This window comes from Columba livia, chromosome W, assembly GCF_036013475.1.
Source record: "Columba livia isolate bColLiv1 breed racing homer chromosome W, bColLiv1.pat.W.v2, whole genome shotgun sequence".
NCBI classification, from domain to species: Eukaryota; Metazoa; Chordata; class Aves; order Columbiformes; family Columbidae; genus Columba; species Columba livia.
The window spans coordinates 2,878,635-2,895,629 of record NC_088641.1 but is presented as its reverse complement, the minus strand read 5'-3'; the positions used below and the strand labels follow the sequence as shown (position 1 = coordinate 2,895,629).

The window sequence follows — 16,995 nt, the reverse complement described above, 5'->3', positions numbered from 1 at the left end:
GTGCTGCTTCCTGGGACTGGCTGCTCGGTGCAGACAGAGTTTGTGAGGAATTGCATTGTGTATCTTTATTTAATATTCTAGTTTCATTTAATATATATTATTATTAGTAGTATATTAGTGCTATTTTGTTATTTTAGTAAACTGTGTTTATCTCAGTCCACAAGTTTCTCCCTTCCCTTTCGATTTTCTCCCCTATTCGGGGTGGGAGGGAGGAAGTGAGCAGTTGTGGTTATATTGATAGCTCAGGTTAAACCACAACAGTATCCCATACTAACTTTAAGTATAGTAAATAGTAGAGTATTGACCACCAATCCATCTGTACTTATTAAATATTTTATATAACAAATTTACTGATTAGAACTCAATAAACTAACTACTACATCGGATCTGCCCGAATGATCTCTGACTCTTCTCCTGTGATAAAACTGGCATAGTCAGCAGGATGGTGGATTCAGTCACTGACTGTTTACAGAGACACGAAATTAGTTCTTCTCCAAGATTTTCTGAATTGGGATAGTTGGAGTAAGATAGAGGAACAGTTAAACCTCGCAAGAGGGAAACTGGAAAATGGTAAAGAAAAGGGAATAATATGTAAGATGTTGGGAAAGTGTTTGGAAGCAGCATGTCCATATAAAAAATGAAAAGACAAGGAAATTATAATGTTACAAGATGAGGTTGACCAAACAAAGCAACAAGAAATGCTGTTACCTCTGCAAATAGAACAATTGCTGAAACAACTTGGGGAGGAAAAGGAAAAATGAAAAAGAGTAGAGGACAAACTAGAACTCATGAGAACTCGGGTCCCCAGTCTCCCAGACCCTGTGAAGATCCATAAGTTGATTGTGCCCCCAGAAGATTGGGATAGACATATATGGGGGGACCCTGACCAGGAATTTAGTGATGAGAGTAGTGAAGAGAGTGAGTTAGATGAATCAGAGTTTAAGGTGACCCCTATTACTAAAACTGAAGTGTTTATAGAGCCCCAGGGGGGGTAACCAAAGAAATATGACAAGAACCATTCTGTGGGATCTCTTTTCAACTGGCTAATTTTGAAGAAAAATATGGGCAGAAGTCTGGCAAGAGCCAAACTGAATATCTGTGCCATGTCTTCTTACCTGGGGGACATCATATTATGTTAAACCAAGATGAAGAAGACAGCTTTTAAGAACTAGGGGTATTTTTAACAGGGGGACCAGACCCTAACAATGAACCACATTCTATCATACACCAAATAGATTATTGGGCAAGGGGCATAGGCCCTCGGGAATGAGGAGAACCCACTGCTATCCCTGTATGATCAATGAGCGAGCTATCAACAGCTGTTAAAAAGGTAGCGTGCATTCAAGCTATGAATGATAGGGGTGAACATGGCAACTACCCCATCTCAGCTTCTGTAGACTCCTAGGCCATAAAGTCATTAATACGAGGAGCCCTTGCTGTTTTAAAACTGTATCTCATTGCAAAAAAAAAAAAATATTAAACAAAAGACAGCAGTGGAGCTAAATACTGTATTAGAGATAGGTGGATACACCCTAGCCACTCACTAGTAGGGGCAACCAGTCCGGAGTCTCCTTGCCAAGACCTGTGTTATTTCCCTTTCCAGGAACAGTACCAGGGACAATACCAAAACACCTTCCCTGGAGACTGGGTCAACCACTGGAAGAATACTTAGCCTCCTCACAGGAATAATTATCTCTAACGTGAACCAGATCCAGTTTACACATTGACAAGCCCAATGCATGGGGTGGAGACCCTCACTTATTTGTACTAATCATTATGGTAACAGTCATAACTGCCCTTAAGCCTGAGTGCATTACAATGACAATCGCTAACAAAACAAGCTATAATCGTACAAATTTAGGAATTCCACCCATTAACATGAATTTGACAGGGGGAAATATAAGCAGAATATGCGGAACGCAACCCCCAAACAATTAAGAGGAAATTTACTTACTTAGTTTTCAATATGGTTCCTTCAAAAAGTGGCATAGATATAACAAGTCTAGTAGCTGTTCAATGAGTGTTACATTAAAAGAAAATATGGAAAGAGAAATGCTATGCATGTGGAGATATAATTTATCCACAATTGAAACCAGGATAATTTATATTGGCACAGCAAAAACTACCTTAGCCCTCACAAAGCATTCTTCTACCTCCGAGACCCCCCATAAGGCTATTGAAACCTTATCCCCACAGATGTCTGAAATCAGACCCTATGCTGTGAAATATACAGGCCACCAACAAGAGCTATTTAATCCATCATGGTGCCTCAAGTGAGTGGCACTATCAGTGCAGGTTAATATCTCTGCAATTAAATCTACCTGTTCACTATTCCTAAATACACCCTATATAGGATGGTTAGCATGGTTGCACGGGATGCTCTCTGATGGACAGGGGACATGCGGTGGCATTGGATTTCCTTGGCACACCTGAAGGTGACTTCTCAGAAGTATGTTTTGCACTGCTGGGCAGTGAGGAGGCACCATCATCCTGGTGCCCTTCTGTGGTGAGGGGAGAGCTAGGACCTGGCAGCCAGTGGGCAGCTTCAGTCACTGTGTTGTCCCAAAACAGGGTTCTTTACCCAGTGTGCATACAAAAGAGCCAGATTCAGCACACAGAGACGAGATACTGTGTTTATTACAGTGTTGCGTTGTGATGGGAGATGCTGGGGCTTTGCTCACCCTGGCCTGGGCACAGGCAGTAGGGCCAGGGAAGGGGTTTGGCCCCCATCAGCATCAGGGGAACCTTGTTGGGGCTCTGTGTCCCCTTGGGGCTCCCTGGACATGGCCAACACAGGCAGCAGGAGCAGTGGCTGGCCAAGAAGGGTCTGTGAATGGTGGCATGGTTCAGCCAGAGATGGGACAGTGAAGGGGGGGTTCCTTGCTGGCAGAGGCTGTTCAAGGGGGCTGGAGAGACACTGGTGCCTGGCTCTTCTTGGAGTGGCCCTGGGGCTGGGCAAGAGGCAGCAGCACACATTGCACCCAGGGACATGCCCACTGATACCAGGAAAAAAGTTTGCCCATAAGGCACCAAGCAGGAGCAGTTGCAAGGGCAGGCAATGTGAGCAAAAATCCACGGGCATTGTGCCTTGGGAGGGGCCTGGGCAGAGGCTACCAAACCTCAAATGGGGGACATGGCTCACTTCCCCCTCCCAGGCAAGAGCTTGGGGCTATGAAATCACCCTGCAGCAAGCTAACTCCAAAGCCCACACAGCAGCCAGGACTGGAAGCAGCTAATGGACTAGGGGGCAGAGCCAGCACAGCACCCCCCAACCACGACAATGCTGCCAGGGATGCCCATAGGGCAAGGGATGGCCAGGTGGAGGGCATGCCTTTGGAGTAGGAACACCCATGTGGCCCAGGTGCCCATGGGGCAGGGGATACCTGTAGTGGAGGAATGCTCATGGTGTGGGGATGCCCTTGGGGCAGAGTTAGCCAGGAGGAAAGGATGTTTGAGGGACAGAGATGCCCAAGGGGAGGGGGCCTGGGTACCCATAGGGTGGGAATGCCCATAGAGATGGCCCATAAAATGGCCTAGATTAGGATAAGGGACATGCTCAGCATGGTCACTGCCTGCCCTCTGCTGGCAGGAGCACCCTGCTGAGCCCAGAGGGTTTTGGGATGCTGCAGGGCCCCCATCTCTTGGGTCAGGGTCTAGCCTCTAACTCACACACCTTGGCTAGGTGGGAGGGTCCTGCATCCTGTATGCACCATGGCTGGGTTGCGCATGGTGTCTCTGAGGCCTGGCTGCAGGGCTGGGGGAGGGAACATGGCTCTAGGGTCACATAGGGAACCCCAGGTGGGGAAGGCACAGGGAGATTCCAAGCATGGCAGTGATGAAAGGGCTGCCCTCAACTGTCCACCTTGCTAATCCTGCTCCATCCAGGGCAAGCCTCAGTTGACAGCACCTTCCTCTCACCGGCACCTTTGGGGCTGCCCAGTTTCTGCAACAAGGTGCTGGGCAGGGGAGGAGTGTGACACAGGAAGGCTAATGGGTCTCTGCTGTAGGGCTGGCCCCTGGAAAAGGGTGCTGGTTGGGGCCAAACCCAGTCTGTGGTGCTGCCTGCTCTCTTGGGGGTGCCAATTTGGGGGATACTTTCAGCCCCCCAGGAGGTTTACACAGCTCCAGCACAGGGCAGATATGCTCTCAGTGCTCTCATGGGTGCTGTCCTCACTCTGAACCCTGTTCCAGAGGTGTCAGGGAAAAAAAGATGGGGGTTTCCCTGCCCTCATTGTGGATTTAATTAGCATTTGCAATTAGGAGAGGTGGCAGGGAAGGCTTTGGGCTGCTGGAAGCTGGGATACACACACCTTACCATCCCATGCCCTGCTTGCCCCAGCCTCCACAGCGCACAGAAACACCAGGGTGGATCTGCTGGGGGCTTGCTAAATGGGCACAGCCCCAAACTGGCAAGGAGGAAGAAACCCACCCACTACCAGAGCTAGGGAAGGCTTTCGGGAAAGTCCTGGAGAGCTCCCAACACACGTGCAGAACCTTCCCAGATGGCTGAAAGTGGCTGGTTCCTGGTTCACTCCTTGGCTAGAGCTGCCTCTCTCAGGATTGCACTGATGAACAGGTAGGATACCATGAAAGCAAAGTCAACATCTGCATCCACACTGTAGGAGCACAAAGCAGCAGGAAGAAGTGCAGACAGTGAAGCAGCACTGAAATAAAGGTTTCCAGGTGCCAGTTGTTCCCAAAAATGGCTGGTGTGGGGCAAGGGAAGTGCCAACCCTCCCTGCTTGGCTCTCCTGACCCCTGGGAGTCTACCTATGAGAGGGACAGGCCATCCTCAACCCCACTGCCCTAGGAGATGATGGCCAGCAACTTCTCTGCAGCAAACAGAGGTGGCATAAGGACAGGGGCTAGAGTGGTGCTGGCAGGCAGACAGCTCTGAAGTAGGACAGAGCACCTGAACAGGGGCTACCCACCCTTCCGGGGCTTACATGTCCTCCTACCACAGCAGAAGGTTGTACTATTTAAACAGTGTATTCCCAATTTCTGTTTTTTTTTTTTTTTTTTTTTTTTCTCTCCCCATTGCTATGCACAAGCTCCCCTCACATAGATAGTCCCATCCTTCTGCCTCATTTGTCTCTCCTCTCCCCTTAAATCTAGCCAGGTTGATGAAGCTCCCCCCCTAGATCTGCTGGGCTTTGGGTCTGAAACTCCCACCATTCAGGCCCTTCACAACTGCTGCAGGGGAGGTTGTCCTCATTCATGTGGCTCAGCTCTAAAGGCCTAAGGCATCCTTCTGCCACACAATCTACATTTAAGTCTCTTTGCGGAAATCCTCAGTTCCTCCCCCTCCCTCCCCAAAGCAAATAGCACATGGCCCCTCTGTGCATCGTATGGCCATTGCCTCAAACAGGCTCTCCCCTTCAGTTCAGGGCTGGGCTGTATCCAGCCTGCCGCACCATTTCTATGTGCATGATGGGACCAGACCCAGGGCTACTCTTATATAAAACACTGAAGTACGGCAGTAGCACATTTTTCAGTTCAGAGAAGGGAAAATAAACCAAGGAGCAAGGTTCCTGTGAGGTTAAAGGAAGGATAAGAACCATGATCAGAAGCAGCCTGAGCATGGGACACAAGGGACTGACTGGCAGCAGAGAGCCATGCCTGTTATCAGAAATGCAAATGGATGCATGAAAGATTGCAGCAGAAGGGGGAAATCTCTCCGTAGAGCCTGATGAACTAGAACTGCTGCAGAACCAGAAGAGGAAGCTCCACTCTTCCCTAATCCTAGTGGGGTCACACTGCACCACAAACTCCAGAGTCAGCCCCAAGAGCCCCCTTCTGCCTGCCTCCAGGCAGGACAGATGAAACAGGGATTGCTGGAGAAGCCCTTTGCTGCAGAAAAGCCAAAGCAGCAGGTGACCCAACATGCTCTGATGCTGGCCCTATCAGGCTCTCTTGGTGCTTCCTGCCAAATTAGAGCAGGAGAGACTGCAAAACCAATGTCTTCTGTTAACTTGGGTTAAGAGGCATAAGAACAAAGAGCAACCTCAAACACATCAGTGAAGCATGCATAGAGATGGGCTCCACCAGACTGAGGAGTGCTCAGATAGCATGAGACACAGGGTTTACAGAGACAGGGCCTGGCCAGAGTTTTGTGGGATTTTTATTATTTTTTTTAATTATTTATGTGGGATTTTTTCTTTTATATAGGCTAGCATTGTACTCTTTGCTAAAGCTGCTGATTCTGCCACATAAACTAGAACAGAAATTAAGTCAGTTCCCCTCCTTGTTAATTCACTGTCTGCCTCCTAACTGAACACTGGTATGGATTTGTGTTTGCAGAAAACATTCCCAGTACAAAGTCTGACACACAGCTACACTGTTCTGACTGAGAAATGAAGAAGCCAAGAGTCCACTGAACATTGGATTTTTTCCTGTACAATGTGGCTGAGAACAGCAAATTAACCGTAGAGATCATCGTCATTGTCTTCACTGTACACGTTGCCCCCGCTGTCACCTCCTGTGCCTTGGCTCGGACCAGCACCGCCCTGGTTACCCGATGGGAACCTGCATGCAGTGGTGCAGAAGGGAAGAGAAGAGATGCTGTTCAAAAGCCTCGTCACAGCTCAGCACGATCCCCTCCCTCCATGTCAACACCCTGGTGCCAAGTAGGACAGGCAGAAGAAATGCAATGAAGCCTTACAGCAGGTTATGCAAAAGGCTTATACAGCTGCTGGATGTTGCTCATCTTAAAGGAAAATAAGGTTGATGGACTTCAGGAGCACTAACAGAGCAGCTACAACTGACCTGCAGCACAGCCTACACCTGCCACATGCTCAGCTGGCTGCTGTACATGCTAGGGAGAATTAGAAAATGTGGTGGAAAAGGGAATTTGTTACCCAGAATCCAGCAGAAAGCTGCCTTAGTGCTCTGTGCTGGGGCTGGTTGAGCCACACTGCCCTCCTCCCACTTTCCCATGGTTACCTGAAGCTGCCAAAGCCACGGCTCTGCTGTAGAGTCTGTGCAAACATCTCATATTTCCTGATGTCATTGTCACTGACAGAGCGTCGAGCAAAGCGCATGGCCTCCTCAAAGTGATCCCTGCGTATCTCAGGAACAGGGTCATCCTCCTCCACTTCCTGCAGCAGGACAGAGGGCCCAGGCAAGCTGTATGCCCGAGCTCTGCGGTCTGACAGCCACCCACAGCCTCCCTCTAGGCCAAGATGCTCCAACATCCACCAAAGTAGGGGCTGGAGAGGGACACTGTAGCAGACCGCAAGTCACAGCTACAGCAGGAGCCTTCTGAGCAATGCTGACAATGAGGCACCCCAGGTGGGCCTCACCGTCCCACAAGATGAAAACAAAGTGCTCCAGCTCCACACTCCGTGCTGAGAGCCCACTCATCCCCATTCAAGGATTATGGAAAGGAATGCATCCTGCCTCATGCACGGGCAGAGGTGGGCTGCCTGTCCCATGAGGGGGGAAAGCCCAGAGTGCCCCACTCACCATGGCAGAAGGATTGGTCTGCCTCTCATGTTCTCGCCTGATTTCACTCTCAATGGACTCACGAATGGCCAGTTTGCAGGCACGCTGGCAAATTTCTGTCAGGTCAGCTCCCGAAAAGCCATTGGTCATCTTAGCTAGGAAATCCAGGTCGACATCCTAGTGGAGAGGAAGAAAAACAAACACAAAACAAACAAAAACGAAAAAAAAAGAAAACCAAACACACACACACAAACGCCAAACAAAAAAAAAAACACATGCAAAAAAAACCAAAACAAAACAAAAAAACAACAAAAAAAGCAAACAAACAAAAAAACACAACAAAAAAAAAAAAAAAACAACACAACCAAAAAAAAAAAAAACACAACCAAAAAAAAAACCAACACAACCAAAAAAAAAAAAAACACAACCAAAAAAAAACCCAACACAACCAAAAAAAAAAAAACCAACACAACCAAAAAAAAAAAAAAAAGACCCACTACCACAAGAAACCAAGAGAAGCCTATCCTTTACATCTTACACCCTCAGGTGACAAACAGGTGTCTTTAGATCCCATGGTATCAAGGTTCTGCCTTAACTTTGGCCAACTTTGAAAAGATGAGCTGTTAACATTCTTGTTTTTGGGAAAAGTTAACCACATAGAAAGTTAGGCCACACTCCCCATACACCCAGCAAGACTGCAAAGCAGCTGTAAATCATAGAACGGTTTGGGTTGGAAGGGACCTTTAAGATCATCTAGTTCCAACCCCCCTGCCATGGGCTCAATGCCCCATCCAACCTCTCCTTGAACACTTCCAGGGGCATCCACAAGTTCTCTGGGCAACCTGTCCCAGTGCCTCACCACCCTCACAATAAATCTAAATCCACCCTCTTTCAGTTTAAAACCATTATCCCTCATCCTATCACTACACTCCCTGTGAAAGAGTCCCTCTCCATCTTTCCTGTAGGCCCCCTTGAAGTACTAGAAGGCTGCTGTAAGGTCTCCCCAGAGCCTTCTCTTCTCCAGGCTGAACAACCCAAACTCTCTCAGCCTGTCCTCATAGAAGAGGTACTTCAGCTCCCTGAACTCACTCCAGCAGTGATCCCCATGCAAGGGACATGTACCTATTGCCTATGATAGAGTTCAGCAACAATTAACTGCAATGATTCCTCTTCAATTTCCGTTTTCTACCCCTGTTTTCTACATTTACTTTTCTTTCAGAGTACAAGAATCTTTTCCATCTTACTATAACAAACTTTCCTGTTCCTGCACCATGGGCAGAACTCTACTACATGATAAAGACCCGCTGTGCTTACACACCGACACCCAGCTTCATTGACACCTAGTCTCAGAGCTCAAGCCTCCCCCTACCTCTTCATTTCCATCCTTCAAGGACTGAAGGTTTCCCAGCTCTGTACTGCATGCAGCAGTCACCAGCCTTCCGCTCTATCCTCAGCTTGTGAGGAACACGTGCAGCACACAGCAAACCCAAGTCAGACACAGTGAGGGTGCAGATCCTACCTTGGCAACTGGTGATTTCCTCAGGTTGGCCTTAAGAATAGCAACCCGGGACTTCTCATCAGGCAGGGGAATGTAGATGAGTTGATCCAGGCGGCCAGGGCGCAAGATGGCTGGGTCAATGATGTCTGGTCTGTTGGTGGCACCGATGATGAAGACATTTTTCTTGGTGGACATGCCATCCATCTCTGTCAGGATCTGGTTGATGACACGGTCTGCAGCACCACCACCATCTCCAATATTCCCACCTCGAGCCTTTGCAATGGAATCCAGTTCATCAAAGAATAGCACGCAAGGGGCTGCTTGGCGGGCCTGCAAAAAGCAAACAGGAACGATTACTCCATGTTAATACCACCTGGTGAGGAGCACACCGACTTTGCGGTAAGCCTACCCTACAATTAAAGCAGCTCAGAAGAGTACCAGAGCACTGCTGCCACAAGGAGAGCTTGGAGGAGTTGCTCCAGAACAGTCTCCTGCCACACAAACCCTCAATTAACCCCCAAAGCTGAGACCATTGTGAACCAAGCAGAAGTATTATAACTCCAATGCTTAGAGGGAAAGTTGGAGCAAATTCGCCTGGACCAGAACTTTCCCTGCAAGATCTGGGGATGTCAATTCGTTATCTAGGCACTCAAGTATCAGTAGGCAAGATATATTCAAATGGAAGGGAGGAAATCCAATCACTGTCTTCAGCTATCTAATGGGTAGTTATAGGGAAAAGGGAGCCAGATCCTTCTTCGAGATGTGCAGTGAAAGGATGAAAGACCACAGGCACAAATAGCTGCAAAGAAGATTCCAGTTAAAAATAAGGAAAAAAAAAAAAAAAATTCTTCACAATGAGAGAGCTCAAACACTAGCACAAGGCCCAGACAGGTCATGGATTCTCCATCCTTAGCACATGTTCAGAACACAAGGCCCTGAGCAACTTGATTGAATTTCCAAGTTATCTCCCTGCTCTTGGACAAAAAGCTGGACCAGATGGCCTCTGAAGTTCCCTTTCAATCTAAATTTTTCTCTCTTACTCTCCTTCCAACTTTGTTCTTTTAGCACCTTCCCTGACCACAGGAGTGAGGATTCCCAAGATAATCCATGCAGATACCTCACGGGACAGGAGGTCACACTATCTATGTGGGAACTGGACAGTAGGAGTGAACTCCTTTCTAAGCCATATGTATTGCAGGACAAAAATAGAATATTTCAGTTGGAAGGGACCCACAAATGATCATCTAGTTCAACTGCAAAAAAAGAATATGCAGCATGTTTTGAAAATCTGTAGGTGATGGCTAATGAGGTGTAAAAGTAAGTTTTCAGGGATGCAGAGAATATCTATGCCATCCTAATGCTAGCCTCACTGCTAAGACACTGGGGCATTTATCATCCTGTAACAACATATACAAATTGCAGCAGGAGAAAACCATTTAAATAGCTATGCTGCCAAAGAGAATTAATTCCCTAATATCAGGAAAGCAGCCTCTGCTCTCAGTGCAAGTGAAGAAAACACAAAACACATAAACAAGAACCAGGCCAATAAGACAGGTGCAGTGGAGACAATGTTTTGGGGGTAACTCAGCAGAAATATAGCACAAGGAGTAGAAGACTTACCTTGTCAAAGATCTCCCGCACGTTAGCTTCAGACTCGCCAAACCACATGGTAAGCAATTCTGGCCCCTTGATGGAAATGAAGTTTGCCTGACATTCATTAGCAATGGCTTTGGCCAGCAGTGTCTTACCACAACCAGGTGGCCCATAGAACAGAACCCCTTTCGATGGGGTCATGCCAAATTTCAGGAACTTGTCTGGGTGCTCCACAGGATACTGAAGAAGAACAAAACAAACAAAAATCTCTTGTGATGAGCCAAAACAGGTCTGTACCTTAGAATCCCAGAATGGTTTGGGTTGGAAGGGACCTTCAAAGATCATCTAACTCCCTGCCATGGGCAGGGACAGTTTTCACTAGATCACTTCTGTTTCTCCTCCTACCAGGAACACTACCTGAGATTTCTGGTGGGTTAAACACAAGATTCTGTCTGCTCAGTGCCACTGGATTTTTTTTTTTTTTTTAATGAGCACTAGTTTGAAAAGCACCAAAGATAAATTGTAAAGCTGCCTTAAACAGTCTATTTCCACCTGTGAACTAAGTATCAGTTCAGGTAGTTTTCCAGCACACTTAACCCCAGCATCACTCTGCCCTGCAGAAGCAAAAGGGAACATCTAACCTATTTGCTCTATCCTCCAGAGATATGCAAGATGTCTGATGCAAGCATTCATCCTCTGCAACAAGGTTAGACATAGGCGATGATTTTAATGCCAGAAAATTAGACTGAAAAGTAGATTATTTTATTCATAGACAGGCTGTTTCTACATTGTTAACTAAAAGCAGGGGCATGTCAAACCCAAACCACCCCAACACAGGCAAAAGTTTCCACAGACCATTCATGACTTTGTTCCAGCCTCTACTTTCACAGAGGGCTTCACAATTACTTCTTACCTGCCCCTATGCTAACACTGATGCGAAGCCCTTCAGAAGCTCTCTGTAAGACAAACTTCATCTACTTTCTGACATATAAAGAGATGGTGGAGTTCAAAATCTCATGTGGCAGGAAAAGAATACCAAGCAGAATCGCAACCCTGGACTTCAATAGGGCCAACTTTGGCCTTTTCAAGCAACTGCTAGGTGAAATCCCATGGGCAAGGGTGCTTGAAGGTAAATGGGGCCAAGATAGTTGGTTAGCGTTCAAGGACTGCTTCTACCAAGCTCAAGATCAAAGCATCCTGACATGTAGGAAGTCAAGGAAGGGAGCCTGGAGACCTGCTTGGCTAAACAGGGAAGTGCTGGGCAAACTCAAGTGGAAGAGGAGAGATCATGGAAGGAGGAGCTAGCCACTTGGGAAGAATATAAGGCTCTTGTCAGAGGATGTAAGGAAGCGTCAAAATTTTGGGTTTTTTGACCGTGGGCCAAGCTCCGTGGTACCCAGTCTCCTCAAATCAGATGGGCTTCATCCTTCTAGGGAGAGCAAGAGGACTATAGCCCATAAGTTGGCAGGGCTGATCAGGAGGGCTTTAAACTAGGTTTGAAGGGGGAAGGGATTGAAACTGGGCTCTCCAAAAATCAGCCTATGGATGGAAAGCCCAAATTAAGAGGGAAATCAGCAGCCCACTTGAAGTGCATGTACACTAATGCACGCAGTATGGGCAACAAACAAGAGGAGCTGGAAGCCATCGTGCAGCAGGAAAGCTATGACATAGTTGCCATCACAGAAACATGGTGGGATGACTCATATGACTGGAGTGCTGCTATGTGTGGCTACAAGCTCTTCAGAAAAGATAGGCAGGGTAGGAGAGGTGGAGGGGTGGCTTTATATGTTAGAGAGTCACTCGACTCTGTTAAACTTGAGGTCAGCAGTGACAAGGTTGAGTGCCTGTGGACCAGAATCAGGGGGAAGTCCAACAAGGCTGACATCCTCGTGGGTGTCTGTTACAGACCACCCAACCAGGACGATGAAGGAGATGAATTACTCTACAAGCAGCTGGCAGATGTCTCAAAATCGACGGCCCTTGTTCTTGTGGGTGACTTTAACCTGCCGGATATCTGCTGGGAGCTCAATACTGCACAGAAGAGGCAGTCTAGGAAGTTCCTAGAGTGTATAGAGGACAATTTCCTTCATCAGCTGGTAAATGAGCCCACCAGGGGCAAGACCCCGCTAGACCTACTGTTTACAAACAGAGAAGGGCTGGTGGGAGATGTAGTGGTTGGAGGCCGCCTGGGGCATAGCGACCATGAAATAATAGAATTCTCAATACTCAGAGATGCAGGGAGAACCATTAACAAAACCTCTACGCTGGACTTCCGGAGGGCAGATTTTTGCCTATTCAGAAGTCTAGTTCAGAGCATACCCTGGGAAACAATGCTTAAAAACAAGGGGGCCCAGGAGGGTTGGACATGCTTCAAAAGCAGGTGGTTTTGAGTGCACAGGAACAGGCTATACCAGTGTGCCGAAAGGCTAGCCGGCGGGGAAGACAACCGGCTTGGCTAAACAGGGAGATTTTGAATGAAATCAGAAATAAAAAGAGACTTTACCGACTGTGGAAAAAAGGGCTGGCTACTTATGAAAAATTTATGGAAATAGCTAGATCATGCAGAAAAAAGATCAGGGAAACAAAAGTGCAGTTTGAAGTTAACTTGGCCAATTCTGTCAGGGATAATAAAAAGTCCTTCTTCAAATATGTTAATAACAAAAGGAGGGGCAAGGAAAACCTCCATTCTCTGTTGGACTCTGAAGGAAATATAGTTAACAAAGATGAGGAGAAAGCTGAGGTACTTAATACCTACTTTGCCTCAGTTTTTACCAGTAATACAGGTGGCCCTCAGGACAACTCATCTCTGGAGATGGTTGGCAGAGATAGAAAGCCAAATAGGCCCCTTGTATTCCAGGAGGAAATAGTTGGTGATTTACTGAGCCATCTGGATCCTCACATGTCTATGGGACCAGATGGGATCCATCCTAGGGTGATGAGGGAGCTAGCAGAAGAACTTGCCAAGCCGCTCTCCATCATCTTCCAACAGTCCTGGCTCACTGGGGAGGTCCCATATGATTGGAAATTGGCCAACGTTACCCCAGTCCACAAAAAGGGCTGCAGAGCTGACCCTGGCAACTACAGGCCTGTCAGCCTGACCTCGGTGCATGGCAGGGTTATGGAGCAGATCATCCTGAATGGAATCACACAGCACCTTCAGGATGGACAAGGGATCAGACCCAGCCAGCATGGGTTTAGGAGGGGCAGGTCCTGTCTGACCAACCTGATCTCCTTTTATGATCAGGTGACTCACCTGGTAGATGAGGGGAAAGCTGTGGATGTGGTCTATCTGGACTTCAGCAAGGCCTTTGACACTGTCTCCCATAACATACTCTTGCAAAAGCTGGTAGCCCATGGCTTGGACAAGTGTACTCTACGCTGGGTTAAGAACTGGCTGGAGGGCCGGGCCCAGAGAGTGCTGGTGAATGGGGCTGCATCCAGCTGGCGGCCAGTCACTAGTGGTGTTCCCCAGGGGTCAGTGTTGGGTCCCGTCCTGTTTAACATCTTTATTGATGCTTTAGATGAGGGGATTGAGACCATCATCAGCAAATTTGCTGATGACACCAAGCTGGGAGGGAGTGTCAACCTGCTGGAAGGCAGGAGGGCTCTGCAGAGGGATCTGGATAGACTGGAAAAATGGGCTGATTCCAATGGGATGAAGTTCAATAAGGCCAAATGCCGGGTGCTGCACTTTGGTCACAACAACCCCCTGCAGCGCTACAGGCTGGGTGCAGAGTGGCTGGAGAGCAGTCAGACAGAAAGGGACCTGGGGGTACTAATTGACAGGAAGCTCAACATGAGCCAACAGTGTGCCCAGGTGGCCAAGAAGGCCAACGGTATCCTGTCCTGTATCAAAAACAGCGTGGTCAGCAGGACAAGGGAAGTGATCCTTCCCCTGTACTCTGCATTGGTGAGGCCACACCTGGAGTATTGTGTTCAGTTCTGGGCCCCTCAGTTCAGGAAAGACATTGAAGTGCTCGAGCGGGTCCAGAGAAGAGCAACACGACTGGTGAAGGGACTTGAACATAAGACCTATGAGGAGAGGCTGAGGGAGCTGGGGTTGTTTAGTCTAGAGAAGAGGAGGGTTAGAGGTGACCTCATCACTCTCTATAACTACCTGAAGGGAAGTTATAGCCAGGTGGGGATTGGTCTCTTCTCCCAGGCAGTTAGCAATAGGACAAGGGGGCATGGGCTTAAACTCTGCCAGGGGAAATTTAGGCTGGATATTAGAAAGAAATTCTTTACAGAAAGAGTGATCAGGCATTGGAATGGCCTGCCCAGGGAGGTAGTGGACTCGCCGTCCCTAGAGGTTTTTAAACTGAGATTGGACATGGCACTTAGTGCCATGATCTAGTAAACGGACTAGAGTTGGACCAAGGGTTGGACTCGATGATCTCTGAGGTCTCTTCCAACCCAGTCGATTCTGTGATTCTGTGACTAGAAAAGCTAAGGCCTCCTTAGAATTAAACCTTGCAAGACAGGTCAAGGACAACAGAAACAGTTTCTTCAACTACATGGCAGATAAAACTAACACTAGAGGCAATGTAGGCCCACTGATGAATGAGATGGGTGCCCTAGTGACAGAAGATACAGAGAAAGAAGAGTTACTGAATGCCTTCTTTGTCTCTGTCTACTCTGACGGAGGCTGTCCTGAGGATCCCGTACCCCTGAGACCTCAGGGGAAGTCAGAACAGTGGAGGAGTTTGCCTTGGTTGATGAGGACTAAGTTAGGGAGCAATAAAGCAATCTGGACATCCATAAATCCATGGGTCCAGATGGGATGCACCTGTAGGTGGGTGCTAAGGGAGCTGGCTGAAGTCATTGCTAGGCCACTCTCCATCATCTTTGCTAAGTCATGGGAAACAAGAGAAGTGCCTGAGGACTGGAGGAAAGCAAATGTCACTCCAGTCTTCAAAAGAAGAGGAAAAGGAAAGCAAGAAGGAGGACCTGGGTAACTATAGACGGGTCAGCCTCACCTCCATCCCCGGAAAGGTGATGGAACAACTTATCCTTGGTGCCATCTCAAGGTGTATCAAGGATAAGAGGGTCATTAAGGGCAGTCAACATGGCTTCACCAAGGGGAAGTCATGCTTGACCAACCTCATAGACTTTTATGAGGACATAACTAGGTGGCTAGATGACAGCAAAGCAGTGGATGTGGTCCTTCTTGATTTCAGTAAGGCATTTGACAACATCTCCCACAGCATCCTCGCTGCTAAATTGAGTAAGTGTGGACTGGATGATCGGGTAGTGAGGTGGACTGGGAACTGGCTGAAGGAAAGAAGCCAGAGAGTTGTGGTCAATGGGATGCAGTCTAATTGGAGACCTGTATCTAGTGGAGTGCCTCAAGGGTCAGTACTGGGACCAGTACTATTCAATATATTCATCAATGATTTGGATGAGGGAATAGAGTGCACTGTCAGCAAGTTTGCTGATGACACCAAACTGGGAGGAGTGGCTGACACGCCAGAAAGCTGCGCTGCCATCCAGTGAGAGAGCTGAGAGAGTTGAGCAGGGAAAAATTTAATTAAATATAACAAGGGCAATTGTAGAGTCTTACATCTGGGCAGGAACAACCCCAGGTTCCAGTATAGGTTGGGGAATGACCTGTTAAGAGAGCAGTGTAGGGGAAAGGGACCTGGGGGTCACCAGGATGACCATGAGCCAGCACTGTGCCCTTGTGGCCAAGAAGGTCAATGGCATCCTGGGGTGTATTAGAAGGGGGGTGGTTAGTAGGTCGAGAGAGTGTCTCCTCCCCCTCTACTATGCCCTAGTGAGACCACGCCTGGAATATTGTGTCCAGTTCTGGGCCCCTCAGTTCAAGAAGGACAGGGAACTGCTTGAGAGAGCCCAGTGCAGAGCCACAAAGATGATTAAGGGAGTGGAGTACCTCCCTTATGAGGAAAGGCTGAGGGAGCTGGGTCTCTAGCTTGGAAAAGAGGAGACTGAGGGGTGACCTCATTAATGTTTACAAATATATAAAGGGTGAGTATCACAAGGATGGAGCCAGGCTCTTCTTGGTGACAACCAATGATAAGACAAGGGGCAATGGATAGAAACTGGAATACAGGAGGTTCCATTTACATTTGAGAAGAAACTTCTTCTCAGTGAGGGTCATGGAGCACTGGAACAGGCTGCCCAGGGGGGTTGTAGAGTCTCCTTCTCTGGAGACATTCAAAACTCACCTGGATGCCTTCCTGTGTAACCCCATCTAGGTGTTCATGCTCTGGCAGGGGGATTTGACTAGATGATCTTTCAAGGTCCCTTCCAATCCCTAACAATCTGTGATTGTGTGATATAAAGCCACCATGTAACAGGATTCTCAGCAGTGGTCCCACTGTTAGTCTCCACTTAAGAGAAGCAGAACTGCTGCTGTTTCTGCACGTACCAAAACACCCACTCAAGATGTCACTGTAGACTCAGCTAAAGAAAGCCTGATGCTGTTTCCCAGCACCTTCCTC

At 47.9% G+C, this 16,995-nt stretch overlaps 1 protein-coding gene across 2 annotated transcripts in view; it reads right to left on the bottom strand.

Moving 5' to 3' along the window:
- Positions 1-6,103: 6,103 nt before the first annotated feature.
- The window catches only part of LOC102091633 (transitional endoplasmic reticulum ATPase), a 31,979-nt gene continuing 21,087 nt past the window's right edge, over positions 6,104-16,995 (bottom strand). For both annotated transcript variants that reach the window (XM_065044685.1, XM_065044686.1), the window contains exons 13-17: positions 10,562-10,774; positions 8,963-9,271; positions 7,465-7,620; positions 6,943-7,097; positions 6,104-6,525 (exon numbers count right to left, since the gene is read on the bottom strand). In XM_065044685.1, coding sequence (XP_064900757.1) covers positions 6,420-6,525; positions 6,943-7,097; positions 7,465-7,620; positions 8,963-9,271; positions 10,562-10,774 — 939 coding nt within the window. In that variant the 3' untranslated portion in view covers positions 6,104-6,419. The remainder of the gene's footprint in view (positions 6,526-6,942; positions 7,098-7,464; positions 7,621-8,962; positions 9,272-10,561; positions 10,775-16,995) is intronic.